This window comes from Gopherus flavomarginatus, chromosome 5 (genome assembly GCF_025201925.1).
Source record: "Gopherus flavomarginatus isolate rGopFla2 chromosome 5, rGopFla2.mat.asm, whole genome shotgun sequence".
NCBI classification, from domain to species: Eukaryota; Metazoa; Chordata; order Testudines; family Testudinidae; genus Gopherus; species Gopherus flavomarginatus.
Window position 1 is genome coordinate 57,214,733 of NC_066621.1, and position 18,819 is coordinate 57,233,551.

Genomic DNA, 18,819 nt, shown 5'->3' on the forward strand with positions numbered 1-18,819 from the left:
GGGAAGAAAAGCGGGTTGTGGAATGGACAAGTGTAGCACATCTCAAAGAACAAAAGTTATGGAAAGGTAGGTAACTGTTTTTTCTTCTTCAAGTGATTGCTCATGTCCATTCCATTGTAGGAGACTCACAGGCAGTTCGAGATAGAGGTGGGTTTAGACTCTACTTGAATAGGGATTGTAGGACTACCTATCAAAATCAGACATCATCTCTAGACAGATGAGCAATGGCATAGCAGGAGGTAAACGTGTGGATCGAAAACCAGGTTGCCATCTTACAAATGTCCAGGATGGACACACAAGCTAGAAAGGCCACAGAAACTACATGTGATCTAATCGAGGGAGCCACCACTTTAGTTGGAGGTTCCATATCAGCCAAACAGTAGCATAAATGAATATAGCCAGAAATCCAGGAGGATATTCTCTGAGTGGCCCTTTACTCTGTCTGAAATCATGACAAATAGCAGTGAGGATGACCTGAAAGGCCTAGTCCAATCCAGATTTAAAAAACCAAAGATCTTCTAACATCTAGAGAATGGAGTCTCTCTTCCCACTTACTTGAATGAGGCTTTGGAAAGAAAGCTGGTAAGTAAATGTTTTGATTAATGTGAAATTCAGAAACTACCTTAGTCAGGAACTTTGGATGAGGTTGAAGGAAAACCCTGTCCTTGAAGAATGTTGTATAAGGAGGATCCAACATTAAGGCTCGCAATTCTCTTACTCTCCTGGCTGAGGTAATAGCGACGAAGAATACCACTTTCATAGATAGGTGTAATAGGGAACAAGTTGCTAGTGGCTCAAAGGGGGGAAACCATCAACTCCGTTTGAACCAAATTCAAGTTCCATTGTGGAATCAGGCTGTTGATCTGTGGGTATAATCTGTCCAAACCTTTTAGAAATCTGCTGGATTTAGGGGTTTGATCAGTTATAACACTGGATAATGGAAAGCTAAGATAACTGCCAGGTGGACTCTGATGGAACTATAGGCTAGTCCTTGTTTCAGGAGCAGGAGATAGTCCAGGATATGGGGAATTGAAGCTTGGGCTCTGTGGACACTTAGTTGCATAGACCAAATGGAGAATCTCTTCCATTTAGCAAGTTAAGTAGACCAAGTTGAAGGCTTCCTACTGTTTAGGAGAATTTCCTGTACTCCTTTAGTGTAATCTCATTCTGAAGATGTCAACCATGAAGCATTCACTCTGTCAGGTGGAGGGCCAGTAAGCTGGGATGGAGGAGGCGGCCCTTGTTCTGAGAGATCATGTCCGCATCTCTCAGAAGCGACAGAGGAGAGCTGTCCAATAGAGTTGAAAACCAATGTTGATGAGGCCATGCTGGGGCTATTAGTATAATGTAAGCACAGCCTTGCTTGAGTTTGGACAAGACCTTGGCAAGAGAAGACCTGGAGAAAAGGCATATAGCATGCCTTTTTAAAAAGGTCAAAAGGAAAGCATCTGTCAGAGACCACAGGCTGTCCCCCACGTGGGAACAAAAAAGATGATTTTTTCCTTTTTGTTACGAACAGGTCCACTTGGAGAGTTCCCTGCCACTGGAAAATGGCCTTAGGCACATCTGGACAAAGGGTCCACTTGTGGTGACCTGCAAACGATGTGGTCAGGTGGTCTGCCAGAGTGTTTTGGACCTCTGGAAGGTAAGCCACTTTCAGGTTGATGGATACAAACTGGCCAGCAACAAGTTTAGGCTTGAAATTAGACAAAAGCTTCTAATCATTAGAGGAGTAAAGTTCTCGAACAGCCTTCCAAGGAGAGCAATGGGGGCAAAAACCTAACTGGCTTTAAGACTGACCTTGATAAGTTTATGGAACAGATGGTATGAGGAGACTGTCTACAATGGCATGTAGCCAATCTGCGACTGATAGCAGCAAATATCTGGTGATGGAATAGCAGCAAATGGCTGGGGATGGGACACCAGATGGAGAGGGCTACAGAGAATAATACAGAGATACTACAGAGAATTCTTTCCCAACTGTCTGACTGGTGGGTCTTGCCAACATGCTCAGAGTCTAACTGATTGCCATATTTGGGGTTGGGAAGGAATTTTCTGCCAGCTCAAATTGGCAGAGACCCTGGGTTTTTTTCACCTTCCTCTGCAGCATGGGGCACAGTTCACTTGCAGGTTTAAACTAGTGTAAATGGTGGATTATCTTTACTCCTGAGGAAATAATGCACCAAAAATGTAAAATTCTGCACACAACAACATTTTAAAATTCAGGCTCCAGCATGGCAGTGGAAAGCACACGCCACTATCTTTATCAAGGTGGGAAATCACCGTGCAGCCTACCCCCTCCCCCGGAACACAGAATTGGCTGTGAGGCTGCACCCAATCCTGACAGTGCAAGGGCTGAGCCTGCCTCAGAAACACCCCTGGGCCACTGCACCGGGCTCACTAGGCATGGGCAGGCAGGCTCAGCCCAACAGGTTCCAAGTGTGGAGGGACTTAGTGTGGGGGGATCCAGGTGTGGTGTGAGATGGTTCTGTGTGGGACAATCTGGGTGTGGGTGGCTCAGTGGGGGGTCCGGGTGCGGGGAGGATCTGGATGCACAGGGGCTTGTTGGATCTGGATGCAGAGATGCAGGATGAAAGGATTCTAAAGGAAGGTGAAGTTTGTTGCAGCTCAGCAATGGGGGGATGGGCTCAGCATGGGGAGGGGGCCTGGGTGTGAGGGACTCAGATAGGAGAATAGACTTGATGGGGTGGGAGTCTGGATGGAGCTGGCCAGTAGTCAGTAGGGTGGAGATCTGGATTTGAGGCGCTCACTGGGGTGGTCCAGGTGCAGGGGAGTGGGGCTCATCAGGGTGGGGGTTTGAGTGTGGGGTGGCAGTCCAGGTGCAGGGTGGGGTGGGGCTTGGCCAGGGGGTCTGGCGAAGAGGGGTTCAGCATGCAGAGGGTGGGACTCAGAGGCGGGTTCCGGGTGCAGGAGAGCTCTGGATGCAGGGGATGGGGGTTCGGGTGTAGGGTACTCAGCTGGAGGGGTGTCTGGATGCAGGGAGGGTGAGGTTCAGTGGCGGGGGGTCTAGGTATGGGGGTGTCCAGATGTATGGGAGTTGGATGGGCAGGGGAGCAGCTCCCAGTATAGTGACCCCTTCCCCTACAGCTGAGCGCTAGGAAGAGGGGGTGGAGCTTCTTGCAGCCAGGGTAGTTTTCTGGGAGTGATTCCGGCTGTTCCTTGCAGGGGAAGAGGGTGTCCCGTGCTCCCCTGACCACAGCCCAGCCAGGACTAGCAGCTGAACCCGGTGCAGGGTAGGAGCTGATGGCCAGGGTCCCCAGCCCTGCCTCCCACATCCCCCAGAAGTGATTTACCTCTCCATCAGATGCTCGAGGCACATGAAACAATGCACCCATGTTGCTGGGGAGGGGCATATGACCCATCAGAAAGTCATTTTTCTACAAGGAAGCAAAGAAATCTGTAGGGGACATGAATTCTATGCACATGCAGTGGCACACAATTCCCCCACGGGTATTGTCATGATTTGAAGACTTCAGGAACTCAGCTAGAGGTTATTACAGGAGTGGGTGGCTGAGGTTCTGTGGCCTGCAATGTGCAGGAGGTCAGCAGTTGACCATGATGGTCCTTTCTGACCTTAAAGTCTGAGTCTCTGATCTGGCTATGCAGAAGTTCCAAAACAAGATCGCCTCCAGGCATAACTTCATCAACTGGGCTCCCCACTGTTTGTTTACATAAAACATAGCTGCTGTGTTATCTGCAAGCACTAACAAATTCCACCCTGTGATATGCAGGAGGAATGTCATGCAAGCTGAACAGCTGGACTACAGCTTCCTAATATTTATATGGAGATCTAGATCTTGTGAAGACCAAAGCCCCTGAGTCTGAAGGGGGCCTAAGTGAGCCCCTGGGTCCAATGCATTTGTGACTAAGGTGAATGTCTGTTAAGCAGGAGCAAATGGGCCTTCTCCACAAACATTTGATAGGTCTAGCCACTGGTCTGGGGAGGACAAGATTCGATCAGGCACCTGAACCACGCTGTCCATATGATGGTGTGCTGGAGAATACAATGAGGTGAGCAAACTCTGTAGCTCTCTGAAGTGCATTCAGGGATGTTGGACCATGTAAGAGCACACCACCATGTGCCCTAGATGTCTGAGGCAATACTGAATTGTAGTCAAAGCATGTGTCTTTAGATCTAGTGCAATGAGCTACATTACTTGCAAACTCCGCAACGGCAGGAACACCCTGGCCTGTACAGAGTAGAGTCCAGGACTGCTGCAATGAATTCTATTTTTTGAACTGGAGTCAGGATAGATTTCTCTGTATTGATTAAAACCCTTGTATTTGAAAAATTGACTGGATAGCAGCTATTCTGGAGAGTACTTGATACCTGGATAGGCCTCTCACTAGCCAGTCGTCTAGGTAAGGGAACACATAGATTACCGACATTCCCAGGAATGCTGCTAATATTGACATGCATTTTGTGAACATGCGAGGTGTTGCTGACAGACCAAAAGGCAGAATTGGTAGTGGGAACATAACTCTGAGGAATTTTCTGTGTCTTTGATGAATTGACATATGAAAGTAAATGTCCCTTAAATTGAGAGCACTGTACCAGTACCTGTCTCTGAGGAGGGGATAACAGAAGCCAGAGTAGCCATCCAGAATTTCGTTTTCTTCAGAAACTTATTAAATTGCCTTAGAGCTAAACTAGGCCTGAACCTCTCCCCTCTTTGACCCTGGGATTAGAAAGTATTGAGAATAGAATCTCCTTCCTTGGGAAGGTATGAGAACATCCTCTATGGTTCCCATGAGGAGTACAGACTGGACCTCCTGTAGCAGCAGGTTCTCATGAAAGTGGTCCCTGAAGAGGGACTGGGAACGGGGATAGAAATAAATTAAAGGGTGTATATCAGTTCCACCATGCTTAGGACATACTGATTCATGGTAATAAAGGACCAAGCACCTAAGTAGTGGGATAGGCAGTTGGCAAAAATAGGGTAAGGGAAAGATGGTACTCTGGAAAGTGGTAGGCTGCTGTCGACCAACAGGTCAAAATGTTTGCTTTGAAGATATGATTTGCCTAGAAACAGCAGCTGTAGAGGAGGAGGGAGGTGGAGGATTTCTCTTATAACTTCTATCCGTCTTTCTTGACAGGTCTTGTTCTCTGAGCTATGAGAGGGTGGAAGCACTTGGACTGCTGTGGATAGAATGGTTCTCTCGTCATTGCTGGTGTATAAATTCCCAGTGACTTAAGGGTCACCCTTGAATACTTAAGGCTCGTCCATCTTTTCAGAGAAGAACAAGGGACCTTAGAATGGGAGGTCTTGTACAGTATACTTCACCTCTGGCGCCAAGACCTGGTGACTGCAGCCAAGAGAAGCCATAGCTCAAACCACAGAGTCCGCCACATCTGGGCTCGCCTGTAAAGCTGGCCTGAGAACTAATTTGCCCTCATCTACCAGAGGAGAGAACTCCTGCTTATCATCATCCAGAAGTTTGTCTTTAAACTTCAGGATGTTATCCCACAGGCTAAAATCATATTAACCGAGAAGAGGCTGCTGGTTCACAATTCTCAGTTGTAAACCTGCTGTGGAATAAATCTTCCTAAGAGATTCAGCTTCCTTGTTTCTTTGCCTTTCAGGGATGAGGCCTGATGTCCCTGTCTCTCCTTTATGTTTGCAGCAGACATTACCAGGGAACCAGGATGTAGGTGGTTGTAAAAATTTTCATATCCCTGGAAAGGGACATATCATCTCCTGTCCACCCTTTTAGCAGTGGGAAGAAGGGAGGATGAAGTCCTGCCATAAACACTTAATGGGCTGTAGGATAGATTTATTAATAGGGAGAACTACCCTAGAGGGACCTGTAGCGGTTATCATCTCCTGTCCACCCTTTTAGCAGTGGGAAGAAGGGAGGATGAAGTCCTGCCATAAACAGTTAATGGGTTGTAGGATAGATTTATTAATAGGGAGAACTACCCTAGAGGGACCTGTAGCGGTTAAAATGTCCACCAATCTGCGAGACTTTTTTTGCACCTCCTTCAGACGCATCCACCCTTTTTTAGCAAGTCTTGATGGGCCTTGAAGTCATCTGACAGGGGCGAGGCAGACTCTGCAACTTCCACATCCAGAAACAAAGATGAAGAGGCTAATGGCTGTTGAGGAGGTCCTTAGTCCAACTTCTGCACTTCCCGAGTAAGCAACTTCCCTGGCATAGTACCAGTCCTGGTACTGGAAGAATGGGAGTGGTGACCCTGTGCATATGTTCCCAGTGCTTACTTGATGTGGGAGAGTGGGAAGGGAGCAGGGATGTCACAGAACATCGTGGGAAGCTCCAAGAGCTCCAAAAGGCCACTGATACTGAAGCAGGACTTACCTATATGCTGGCCATTGGTCTTTAGATTGAGTTCTGAACCATGGAGGGTAGGCACCTCACTAGGGCTGCTGGGGTTGCTCAGGTCTGGAAGCATAGGAGCAGACTTCAGTATCATGAGGAAGAAAAGCCCACTTCCTCTGACCACGGGGGAGCTGCTTCCCTTGGTAATGGGGAGACCAGCTGCAAGGCTGGTGATGGACGCACCAGCAAGATCATTGCAGGATTCCTGTTCTATGGAAGCCACTGAGATGCACCAACAGCGGCAGCCACCAGTGCCAAATGGTGCACTGGAGCTGGAACTGGCACTGAAGGATCTAACACATCCAATCTTAGTATCGGGCAGGAGTCTTGCACTGTGGGTGAAACCGGTATCGAGAAGTTCAGTAGTTCCTATGTTGCCTCAGATGTCTCGGGCGCACAAGGCACTGCCAAAGACTCCTGACACTGAAGTACTCTAGCTGTGCTGGTCTTGCAATCGGTCTCAATGGGCCCTTCCTGGGCTCCAGAGTCAATCATCACTCTTTTCACACAGGGGGTGCTCTATCTCGGGGTGTCTCTTATTTGAGTGCCCATCAGTGTCCTTACCTCCACTTGGTGCCTGGCCTGAAGATTTTGAAGGCCCTGGTACTGAGTCCTTCAAGGACTTACTAAGTCTTTTCTTTGGTACCAGTGAGGAATGTCTGCCTATAGATTCAGATCAAACAGGCAGAGTACTCCTGGCAGATTCAGACATGCTCGGTACCCGTTCTCAGCAGGAAGGTTCCAATGGAGCATGAAGTGCAGACTCCATGGGTAAGTACATAAATCTAGCAGCCTTGTCCTTTATCAAATGAGATTTGAACCCTCTACAATTGTGACATTTGTAACCAACATACACTTACCCCAACCATTTAAGGCACTTGGGAAGAGGATCACTTACTGGCATAGGTTTGCCACAATAGTGACAGGCATTGAAGCTGGCAGAACATGGCGTGAGTCCGATACCAGACCCAGTACCCAAATGAGCACTGGAGACAGAGCTTCACTAAGAAGTAAGCTAAACTTACTCTAGTCACTAACTGTGTACCAAATACACTACTCCAGTCTTAACTAACACAACAACTACTCTCTCTCTCTATACACACACACACACACACACACACACACACACACACGCGAAGAGAAGGAAGACTTGCAAATGCAAAGATCACAGATCCAACAACCATCACCAGTGATAGGAAGGAACTGAGAGGTGTTGGGGGGCAGCATGGCCCTTTACACCTGTGTTCACTGGTGCAAGGCACCAGAGGGCACTCATGCTGCCCCGATGGGTACTGCTGATGGAAAAATCTTCAACAATTATGCACAAGGCATGCATGTATCAACAGTGGAATGGACATGTGCAATCACTCAAAGAAGAACAAAAACTTTCACCTCAGAATTATCTTGTTTTGCATGTGTGTGTAAAATTTGTGGTTTTAGAATTATAGTTTTCTATTAAAAATGTCATCTCCTCTGTTGTGTGAAACACGCATACAATAGGATAAACTGATTGACTACACATGAGGAACAGTGAAATGAACTATAAAACTAATGTGAACTGTGTTTTGTGTTTTAATTGCCCAGTGCTGGGACTAGAAATGTATTTATAAAGACAATAACAATACAAAAATAGCTACTAAATTACCTTTTGCTAAAATCAAATGATGCATTTCTTACTGAGAGCTACCTATCTCAAACATATACACAAGTTCAATTGTTTTTAGGCATTATGGATCTTTTCATCTTAGCCTAATAAAAAGGATAACTATGGAAGAGAGATGTTTGCAGAATCAATATGCCACTGTTAGGCTCATCATAATATGCTTAATTTCCTATTTATCGAGACAGAAGAAAATCCCTTCCTTCCCCAGCCCCCCGAAAAAGCTTACTTACACTTTACTATAACCGTTGTTCTTTGAGATGTTCCATGCATATGGATCCCATTCATGGTGTGCATATGCCTTCTGCACAGATGTTCAGAAGTTTTTATCAGCAGTCTTTATGCCCTCACGCTCCATTTCCGAGGGCATAAAGGGCTGAGTAACCCTGCCCACCTCTCAGTTCTTTCTAACCACCCTTTGGCAGAGAGTTGGAACAACATGGTGTCCTTCCTTAGTACAGTATATTGTTACTGTCAAATTTTCATTTAATTTTATCCACTGTATTTTATAGTGTAGCTTGTCAGCAAATAACAACACTTTTTTTTTAATAAGTTTTAGTTTTAGTAGGCTTTTTGTGGTACCAAGTCTAGTCTTTATGCCTGATCCTTAAACACCTGGCTTTAAGCCATACCTATCATGTAGAGTGGTAATTCCCCTCAAGGATGGACGTGACAAATGTCTATATTATTTAGGGGAGAGTCACAGCTAAGTGCACAATCTGTAGAGTATTTAAAAAGTGCACTCAAAAATCCAGAGAAACAAGATTAAAAAACTCTCTCTCACAGAGAAATCCACAAGAGTTGTATCAGACTCAGAGGTGATCTGAGGTGCGTGAAGCTGAAGACCAATAGTGCATTTTATTTATTCACTGACCCGCTGAAGATGCCATTGGTTGCTTTGTCAAAGAGCCAGACTTCTAGTGCCTAACAAAAAGGGAAGTGATTCCTGGCTCCAAAGGCTCAAAGGGAACTCATTCATTTAATAAGAACCCTAAATCTCAGATTACAAAACCACTAGAGCAGTCAGACACCCTGGCTGCCTCTGGGAGTAAGAGTATACTGCCAAACCATCCTCTTGGCAATAGTCCCTATCTCCAGAACCGCACAAGAAATCTGAGGTACAGGTACTGAGGAACTCATTTAAAGCAAATCAGAACCATGTGCAACTTCAGCTTTTTCTAGTACCCGAGTTCGTCAACACAGTCAAAGGATTTTTCAGTACTGTTCGGCATAGTGTTGCAGTCAAAGCGGCATTATATATCGGCACCAGCAAAACACCTGGCACTAATGTGAACAGAGTCTGACTCTTTGGCACCAGCTCAAAAGGCATCAAAGAGCATGGCGCGGACTCAAACAGTACAGAGGTAGATGATTATGGGCAAAAGGAAATCAGATATCCGCTACCTACACTCAGTACAGGGATCATCTGCTAGAAACTCCTTATAGACACAGCTGATACCAGAGTCTCCTTTACTGTACTTCTCTCCTATATTGGGCAAGTCAAAAATGTCCACCATAGCATGAAAATCCAATGCCTTTCATGAAGATTTCATTGAGACCTCACATTGAGGATCAGAGAAATCCTTCCACACCTCAGCAAGTTATAGAACCTCCAGGTCCAGGTTCTTTTTCCTCCTCGTCATCAGAGGCCTCCAGTAGAGACTAGGCCCCAAAGCGTCAACCATCTTCAGCAGCTCCATACAGTGAATGTAACAGTGAATGTAACAGAGAAGGTGCCTCTAGAATCACTGCATTTTGGGCTCTGCCACAAGAGCCATCTTTCGTTCTTTGGGGTCCATCATCTTGGTTTAATATGCTTTACCCGTATGTTTTTCAACACTGGCCATACTGGCCTCTTTGTCCTCAACACCAAGTCATCATTCGGCTTCACACCCAAGACCTGAATTTAAATTGCATCAGAGGTCTGTCCCTTCTCCCACAGAGCAGGCTGTTTCTGAGATTCAGTAACCACTTTCTGCAAAGGGCGAAGGAGCAATGCAAACATTTCACCAGAGAAGTAGATTGCATCATGGAATGGGCTGCCCATAATCTGTGAGAACCTGCTTCAATAAAGAACAGAAAACCCCACTGACCACAGATACTTAGTTGTCACCCACAATTCTGAAATAAATCTTTTCTGAACTCCTCTTCAAACAACTCCCCAACTCCGCCAACCTCATCATTAGAAGCAAGCTCCCCACAGACCAGGCCACACCAACTCTAAGCGGTACCAGATCCTGCCAGAACAACAGATGCAAAATCTGCAGACATACTTCCACTGCTGCAATGATAAATACCTCCTAGAAACACCTATCAAGATTCCTGGGACCTACACATGCCTATCACAACATGTGGAATACCATATCTTGTGCATCATATGCCCCAACTCCTCCTCTCTGGAAGAAACCAGATAATCGCTATGCTCTCAAATTAACTCACACAGAAAAATGATAGAAGACAAAAATACCATATCACCCATGCCCAAACACTTTTCATAAAGTGATCACTCCATATCTGATTTTTCAATACTTGTTCTCAAAGGAAACGTACATAACATCTTCAAATGGCAAGCCTGGGGACTTAAATTCATAACACTCCTAGACACTAAAAACAATGGATATAACAGGGATACTGGTTTCGTGGCTCATTACAACAATCTGTAACATATGCACCTGCATGCTAACCCTAAATAGTTCATGTCCAACCCCTTTTGCATAACAATCTAACCGTTATTGCCCATTCCATCTCAAGTGACCCCTTATAAAATTTAAGTTTTATGCTTAACTATCTGTCCAACTTGTATTTAGCTCAGACACTCTGATTTCTTTTCCCAGACCTAAAGAAAAATGTTGTGTAGTTTGAAAGCTTGCACCTTCCACCAACAAAAGTTCATCCAATAAAGATATTACCTTTCCTACCTTGTCTCATATATCTTGGGACCAACATGACTACAACACCACAAGAAAATCCATCTCTGAGGGGCTTCTCATCTTCCCTGGATGAAGTTGTTATCTCCTCCATTCCCATGGCTGCAAATTATTTTAAAGCTTTTACGGAGAATGGCAGAATGTCTTTGGAGTTGGTCCATTAGAAAACACACAAATTGTTTGATATTCTTCAATCAGTTTAATAAAACAGGATAGCTCATCCTATTAATGAAAGAATCTCTGAACCCACAAAGGACTTGTGGGTACTTTGGCATCTATCACAGTGACCTCAGAGAGGGCTGAACATAAATACTAAGTCCCCCCACAAAAGGAATTTGGGAATTTCTGTATGCACCTGGCACCAAAATCCTTAGTAGATACTGTGGTTAATGAAAAGACCAAACAGATAAAGTCTATTTGAGCAGAAAAAGAGCCAAAAAAATAAGATTTATTTGACCAAAAGGTTATTCTTCCGCTTGTCTTTGGGTCAGAATTGCAAATTATAAAGCTAGGCTGACCAAGTATAATTATATCTAGTGGTACAGAACAGCAGATTTCATGGACAAACTACCATCAGATATCAAAGAGGAATTTAAATTAATTTGTTTAGAGGGACAACCTTTCTGGTAGGTTTGGACTCAGCTGACACATGACCAAGACTGATGGTTACACGTGTTACCATGAGGAGAGACTCATGGTTATATACTTTGAGTACCCATAAGGAGGTGCAAAGAACAGTGCAAGACTTACCATTTGATGGGAAAGAACTGTTTAATTAAAAACTAGATGACACATTGTGCACTCCTTGAAGGACTCTCGAAATACAGTTAGATTTTTGGGACTATATACTCCCAATTTTAGAAGGAAGCATTATATAAATGTCAACTTTCTTCTAGAGAGAGATATCAGCTAGCTACCTCTTCTTATTTTTACACCTCTTCTGATTATTTTTAGCACCAGATAAGATGAGAAAGAGGTCAAGGTATCAAAAGAGAAAGCCATTTCCATTGTCCTCTACTCAGCCATTTCAATTTCAGAAACAACAATTTAATGCTTCAGTTGAGGATACTGCTCTAGACTTTGTGGATTGATACCTTTCTTACCTTTCTTTTGGTTCCCATCTCTCTTTCTTCAAGGAGGCTTGGGCTGCACTTACCTTAGACACGAGATTTTGCAGGTGATCCAAGAGGGGTATACCATCCAATTCCATAAAATGTCTCCTCACACCCACCCACCCATTCCCCTTTTCAGGGACTACTCGCCTGGGAGGCTCATGCAGAAAGAAACAGAATCTCTACTACAGCTGAGCACAACAGAGCCAGTGCCTCTGGCTTCAGGGGAAAAGGATTTTATTTTCCTTATTCAGAAAAAGAAAAGGAGTTGGTGGCCTGTACCATAGCTCAGGTTTTTCAATGTTTATATTGTCCATGCCAAATTTCACATGGTGGCTCTCACATCTATCATATCTTCTTCAAGACTGTTTCAGTACCCTCAGCTTGCAGGATACATACTTTCTGGTTGATACATCCATTGCATAGGAAGTTTCTTTGCTTCGTGATATCAAACAATCATGATTAGTTTAGAGTGTTTCTGTTGGCCTTTCAACTACATTTGGAATGTTCTCAAAACAAATGTCAGTGGTGTCAGCTTATTTTAGTTAAAATTTATTTATTATTATTATTATTATTATTGTGATTACTATTTTTGCCAACAGGCTATAGAGTAAACACTACAATCTCAAATACAATGGATAAAATGAAATCAAAAGTTTACAGTAACAACAAACTAGCTATACTAAGGAAGGACAGTATGTTGTTTCACCTCTCTGCCAAGGAGTGGTTAGAAGGAACTGAATGGTGGGCAGTGTTGCTTTCCCTTTATGCCTTAGGAGAGGAGGGGGAGGGCATGAAGGTGCATGTTTGACCCCTAGTGGATACCGCTGATAAAACTTCTGAATGCACACTGCCACTGGGATCTACATGCACATAGATTCAAAGAATAACATGACTTTGAAGTAAACGACATCTATAAAACAAAAGACCAGAAAACTTGTGCTAATATCTTTAAAACACATTAAATGACTATTAATCAATTTTGAAATTCCAGCTGCTGTCACCACTTACTGATACGCCAGCCGTGACATGTATATAGCACAGGAAAAAAAGTTTAAATTGTCTTGAACAAAACACAAAATAGAGTAAAAGTTTAGATTGTATGGAGGAATGTTCCTTTTACCACAAAAGAATAGCAGTGTTAATTAAGGGTTAGCATAATAAATAAGCATTATATTCCTGTCAGACCTGATCTAAACTTACTGAAGTCAATGAATAGACTTCTACTGACTTCAAAAGACTTTGGATCAGGCTCAATCTGAAAACTTCCTGAACTATGCATGCACATTTTACCAGATTATATTCACTTAAATGTGAGCAGACTCAATTTGGGAGTCCACCAAATCTTTTGCTGTAGGTTTATTTTTTATAAATTATGAGACAAGAGATTAATTAAAAACAATCCAATTACCATACCTGTAACATTAAGATTAGACACTGTCTATCTGTAATATTATGGGTAAAATAATAAGTAAACATACTTACATGTTTTGTTATAAAGGAATAAAAGTATATAGTGTAGTTGGACATTACTTACAGGGAATATCTCGGTAGCCATTTTCTAGTGCACAAAAGTAATTCAAGAATTCTTGTGTTGGAATTTTGAAAATTTCAAACAAGCCAGTGTCTTGGAACAAGGTGTATGTCACCTAAACACATATTAAAATTAACTTTGGTTTTAAAGTGTCAAAGTTTAATCATTTTAGCTTCATTCTACTTTAAGAATGTTCTGCTATATTTTTTATCAAGTATATTATTAAAATTGTTAAATTTTGTTGATGCTTCATTAAAAATGAGTCATTAGGCACTAATGTGCTATTAATACAGTTTGTTGGAATTCTTTCCATCAAAACAGACACCTATCTTACCACTCTCTTGAAATCAAAAGGAAAAAAATATCTGCATATCTCTTTACTGAAATGACCCTAATGCACCTTCTTACTTTCTTTTCCTATCTTTAATCTTTTATGCATGCTATGCTAGAAAAATTATACTGTTTTCTATTACTGAGGAGCAGAGTTACCAAACAGTCCCCATCCCAAAGCTTTAGACCAGTGGTGAAAACCTGCGGCCCGCAGGCCGAAGGTTGCTCATTAATGCTTTAGATAATCTTTCAACCATAGACTTGATTAAGAGATCTGTCAAAGTAGAATTCTCAGGCTTCCCAGAAGAAAATAGATAAAGGTTCCTCTGGCAGTCTTCCTCCCCCCTATAAACTGTTCCCTGGACCACTCTTTTAGGAATGCAGTACATATATCTTTATAGAATCATATTCAACAGGTTCCAGTGTCCTCATCCTAACCTAAGAAGCTATGCAAGAAATTCCCCCCGAGTTCTAGCTTCTCCAAGAGCACTCCTGTCTCTATACCTAGGCTGATACCAACTTCCTTCGTTAAGGAAACTGGGACGAAGGTAAATCAGAACTGTGAGAACATTTTTGATGCATCAAAAGATCTGGACTGCCAATTTCAATCTAAAAGGAAAATATCTAAAAGTTATGACTCTTTCAGAGGTTTAGAACAGAGTGACAGTGCCATTATTATATATTTTATTATTATTACTAATATTAATACGCTAGGTGCTACACAAATGCACAGTATAGCACAAGTCTCTAACTTAAACAGCTTATCTTTGAAACAAATGCAAGGAAGATACAATAAATGGGAGGGGAGAGGGGAGAAGTATAACTATGAAAAGATCACACGGTTCCACAGTTTAACCAATGCATAATTTGACAGTACTAAATCATCTGAAAGATTTTTTTTCTTTTATAAATACATCAATAAGAGAATAAATAAAATCTGCTATCAGCTATCACCAACTGTCCTTCAGCCTAGCCATTAGTGGCTGGCAGACTTCCTGTAGACTTCACAGTGGAAGTGGAGTCTTGAAGTAAGAGTAGTAGCCTTATTAATTAGGTCAGGGAGTGCATTCTATGTAAGAGGCATCATGGAAGAAAGAATAGTGTTGTTTATGGGAGAAATAGAAAAGGTTCCTAGAAAGATTGCCTCTCCCATCTCAGGTTTGACTTCCAATGACAGCTACATTCCACCAAAAAACATGCAACAGTAGACAGGAGATGGAGCCCTTCATTGCAGCTGGAGTTAAGACTACAGAACTCACTCCCATATAAAATAAGAATTATCAATATCCTCACAGTATTCAGAATAAAATGCAAAAAACCCACGGTTTGATGTAAGTTTCCCACAAAATAAGCAATTCTTACGGTCTACACACATTTAAGAATAGAAGAGAAGAAAATAAAATTGCTACTTTTCAAGCTATTCTTAATTTAGACACAGACTGGCAAAACTGCACCTCAGTTGTGGCTCATACACCAAAAACAGCAACAAACCTGGCTAAGGATCCTTCCAGACTTGTCTCCCATTTTTTGCACTACATCAAAAATTTGGAAATTCCAATTGTTCATCTTCTCCATTAATGATTCATGATCTTCTGTTATCATCAGTTCTAAAGAAGGATCTTGTTCCACCTGTATAAGAGAGAATGAACCATTTCCACAATGAGATTGAAAACCAAATTGTCACTTGTATTTAAATAGACGTTAAAATGATAAAGTATTGTAGAACGTTTTACATTCCACTGTGCTGCTGTAGTTATTCTGCACACTTATTTTATCCCATCAACCCTTTTTGCCTTGAAATGGTGCCACAATATCGTTGTATACCTTGAAATTTTACTCCTAAACTTAACCAGTATTTGGAATCCTGGATTCCAATGATGCACTGTTTTCCAAAGGCTCTTATACAATAATGTAAAGTAAGGACCTCCTTAGCATATAATATTAAAATCCACAAAGAAATACATTAATATACAACATTGCGGGTATTATTGCAATTATATGCTTACATCAGATTGCTGGTTATTCTGTGTTTGAGCCATTTGCTGATTGTCACTTTCTATCAACATTTTTCTGCAGTCTCTGCTTTCTTTTCTTTCATCTTTCCGTCCTTCTGTATGGTGGACTGACTCTTTTGAAATACCAGTGGTTCCATCTTCACCTTAAATATGACAAGTGCACAATTACTATCAACAACTTATTCATAAATCAATTCAGGAATTAAGATTTTTAATCAGTTGTTATTTGCTCCTATCCTTGGCCCACTAGAAGTTAGATTTATTGACCCTGTGACTTCTGCAAAGTCCATCTTTTCTTTTCTCTTCTCAAGCTATTAAGTAGAGAGGGCCCTGATGATGGGGATGGTTACATTCATCAGCTTGTGTTTTAACTTAGAGGACAGCATGGATGCTTACAAGATGTATTTTAGATAGTCAATTTTAATATTTTATATAAATATTCCCTCAAATAAGTATTTGTCATTTAAGTATCAAATTGTATCCTTTACAATACAGCATTTATTGTTTTACAATTCCACATTCATTAAAATCTCAAACCAACCTTTCCATCCCTTTCTATGCATTAGACACATTGCAAAAGAGGGGATGGAGAATCATTGTACTGTACCTCATTGTGCTTATTGCATCATCCTGTTTATTGGATGTACATTTGTTTATTAAATGTGCGTAAATAAGTCTGTAATATTCCAGCATCAAACTTTTTAACTGTTATAAGTATCTACAGTGATAAAATGTATGTCCCCTTTGGTGAAATATGAGCAGCTAATTGCTTCACTTTTTGCACTTCCTTTTTGACCAAATTTAAGAGTTTAAATGAATGTGACACTAAATTCTCCACAGACTTAGTGGAGAAGACTGGGTGATTATTTTAAAAAAGCAATAATCTTAAAAGAATTAAAATATTACAAGCAGGTAATGCTCTCGTCTCTAAAACTAAATGAAAACAGATTACAGAATCAGAGATACGGTTCACTATTTAGCATGCTTTTGGGTGCTAAGTATTTTACTGTCAACAGAGGAAGATATGGTCCTAGTCTGAAAGAGTTCATGAATAACCATTTTTTTGTTTCATTTGCAGTTCAAAAAAATTGGTTCAATCTGAAATGAAACCAAAAAAATTGCTGTGGGGCCAGACAGACAGAAGGCACAGACACTCAGGCTTCCCCCTCAACTCAGGGAGTTGGAATGGCAGAGAGGTGTGGTGCTCAGCCTCTCCAGCCTAGGCGCTTGGAGACGGGAGAAAGACTGAGTGGCTAAAGCTCTTTTCTAAGTAGCGTAGATATATGTGCTCTGCATATTCCTATGTTTCTCAGTTCACTTCTGAATCCAACTTAAGATACTGGTCCTAAAGAAATATGAAAAGGATATCTTAGGGCTTGTCTTCACTACTGGGATAAATGACCTAAGTTATGCTACTTCAGCTATGTGAATGACATAGCTGGAGTAGACGGAGTTTAGGTTGACTTATGCGGTGTCTTCACTGCGCTGCATTGACAGGAGATGCTCTCTGGTTGACTTACCTTACTCTTCGTGGAGAGGTGGAGTACCGGAGTCAACCGGAGAGTGCTCTGCAGTAGATTTAGCAGGTCTTCACTAGACCTGCTAAATCGACACCCACTGCATCAATTGCAGCAGAGTGAATCTCCCCGGTAGTGAAGACAAGCCCTCAGACTGTCTCTCCATTCATGATCCATGAAAACAACTGCACTTATGAGAAACACAAATTATTGTAATTATTTTATCACTAAGGCAAAGATGTATCAGAATGAGTTCTAGTCAAATTGATTTCAGAATTCAGTTGTGAAACTCACCTTTTTCATAGTAGTCTACACAAAATAGAAATCGGGGAATGAATAATAGAAAGGGAAGAGGACAACGAAACAGATTTCTCTTGATATAAACTTCTAAACTAGTATATCAAGAACAGAATGCACAAGTCCACTTCATGTTATTCTTAAATTCTGTATCTAGGGCACTCAAGCAAAGAGAGTGGAAACCACTTTCAATTGGGGAAAGAGGAGGGAACAAATGAGCCGCCATTGGGGTACAGCTGATATAGCTGGCTCCTACGAATCCCCTCCCTCAGCTCCTCTTCAGGGGCAAAGGGTGTAGTGAAGTAGGAAGGGCAGGAAACAGGGAATGGACAGACAGCAATGTGATCTGGTATCCCTAACTGACATTTGGTCCCTTGAGAAGTACAGTAGCTGGTTAAAGTCCGCTAGCAGAAAAAATGTAAAGTGTAGTCCATTTTCACAAAAATCAGGCCAGATCACTGGTACACTTTGGCTGCTTTGTGCCACTCCAGCAGTGCAAAGATGTAAATCTAGTTTAACTGGTGTGACGGACTCAGATCAGAAGGCTATAAAAGAGTAGTGGAAGGCAAATATATCAGCCTCAGTTCCCTGGGTAGTCAAACAAAGGCTACTCCAGGCCAATCAAGTCACCTGCTGCCAATTAAACCAGTTAAGGTCATTAGGCTAATGCAGGCACCTGACTCCCGTTAACCAGCAAAGGGTCAGTTAAGGCTGGTAGGCTAATAGAGACAGCTGGAATTAATCAAAGTCCTACTCATACTGCTTAAAAGCTCTCCTTCCAGTGCCCTCAAGGATGCCCAGGTGAAAGGAGCTGGAGGAGAGGAAGTGATGCTGAAGCCTGAGGTAAGGGTGAAGCTGGGAAAAAGGGATTATGGGGAAGTGGCCCAGGGAATCAAAGCAGCGTCAGCGGTGAATAGGAAGTTGGCCAACAGCTGCTACCATTAGGGTCCCTGGGCTGGAACCCAGAGTAGAGGACAGGCCCCGGTTCCCTTCTTCCCCCTATGTTCTACAGAGATCCCCATGAGAGGGCAAGCAGAATTTGGTCCAGGCAGGAAGCTGAACTGTGC

At 42.5% G+C, this 18,819-nt stretch overlaps 1 protein-coding gene across 2 annotated transcripts in view; it reads right to left on the minus strand.

Annotated features, from left to right (window-relative positions):
• The window catches only part of PDE3B (phosphodiesterase 3B), a 269,596-nt gene that overhangs the window by 40,497 nt on the left and 210,280 nt on the right, over positions 1–18,819 (minus strand). For both annotated transcript variants that reach the window (XM_050954507.1, XM_050954506.1), the window contains exons 8-10: positions 15,930–16,081; positions 15,415–15,552; positions 13,597–13,708 (exon numbers count right to left, since the gene is read on the minus strand). In XM_050954507.1, coding sequence (XP_050810464.1) covers positions 13,597–13,708; positions 15,415–15,552; positions 15,930–16,081 — 402 coding nt within the window. The remainder of the gene's footprint in view (positions 1–13,596; positions 13,709–15,414; positions 15,553–15,929; positions 16,082–18,819) is intronic.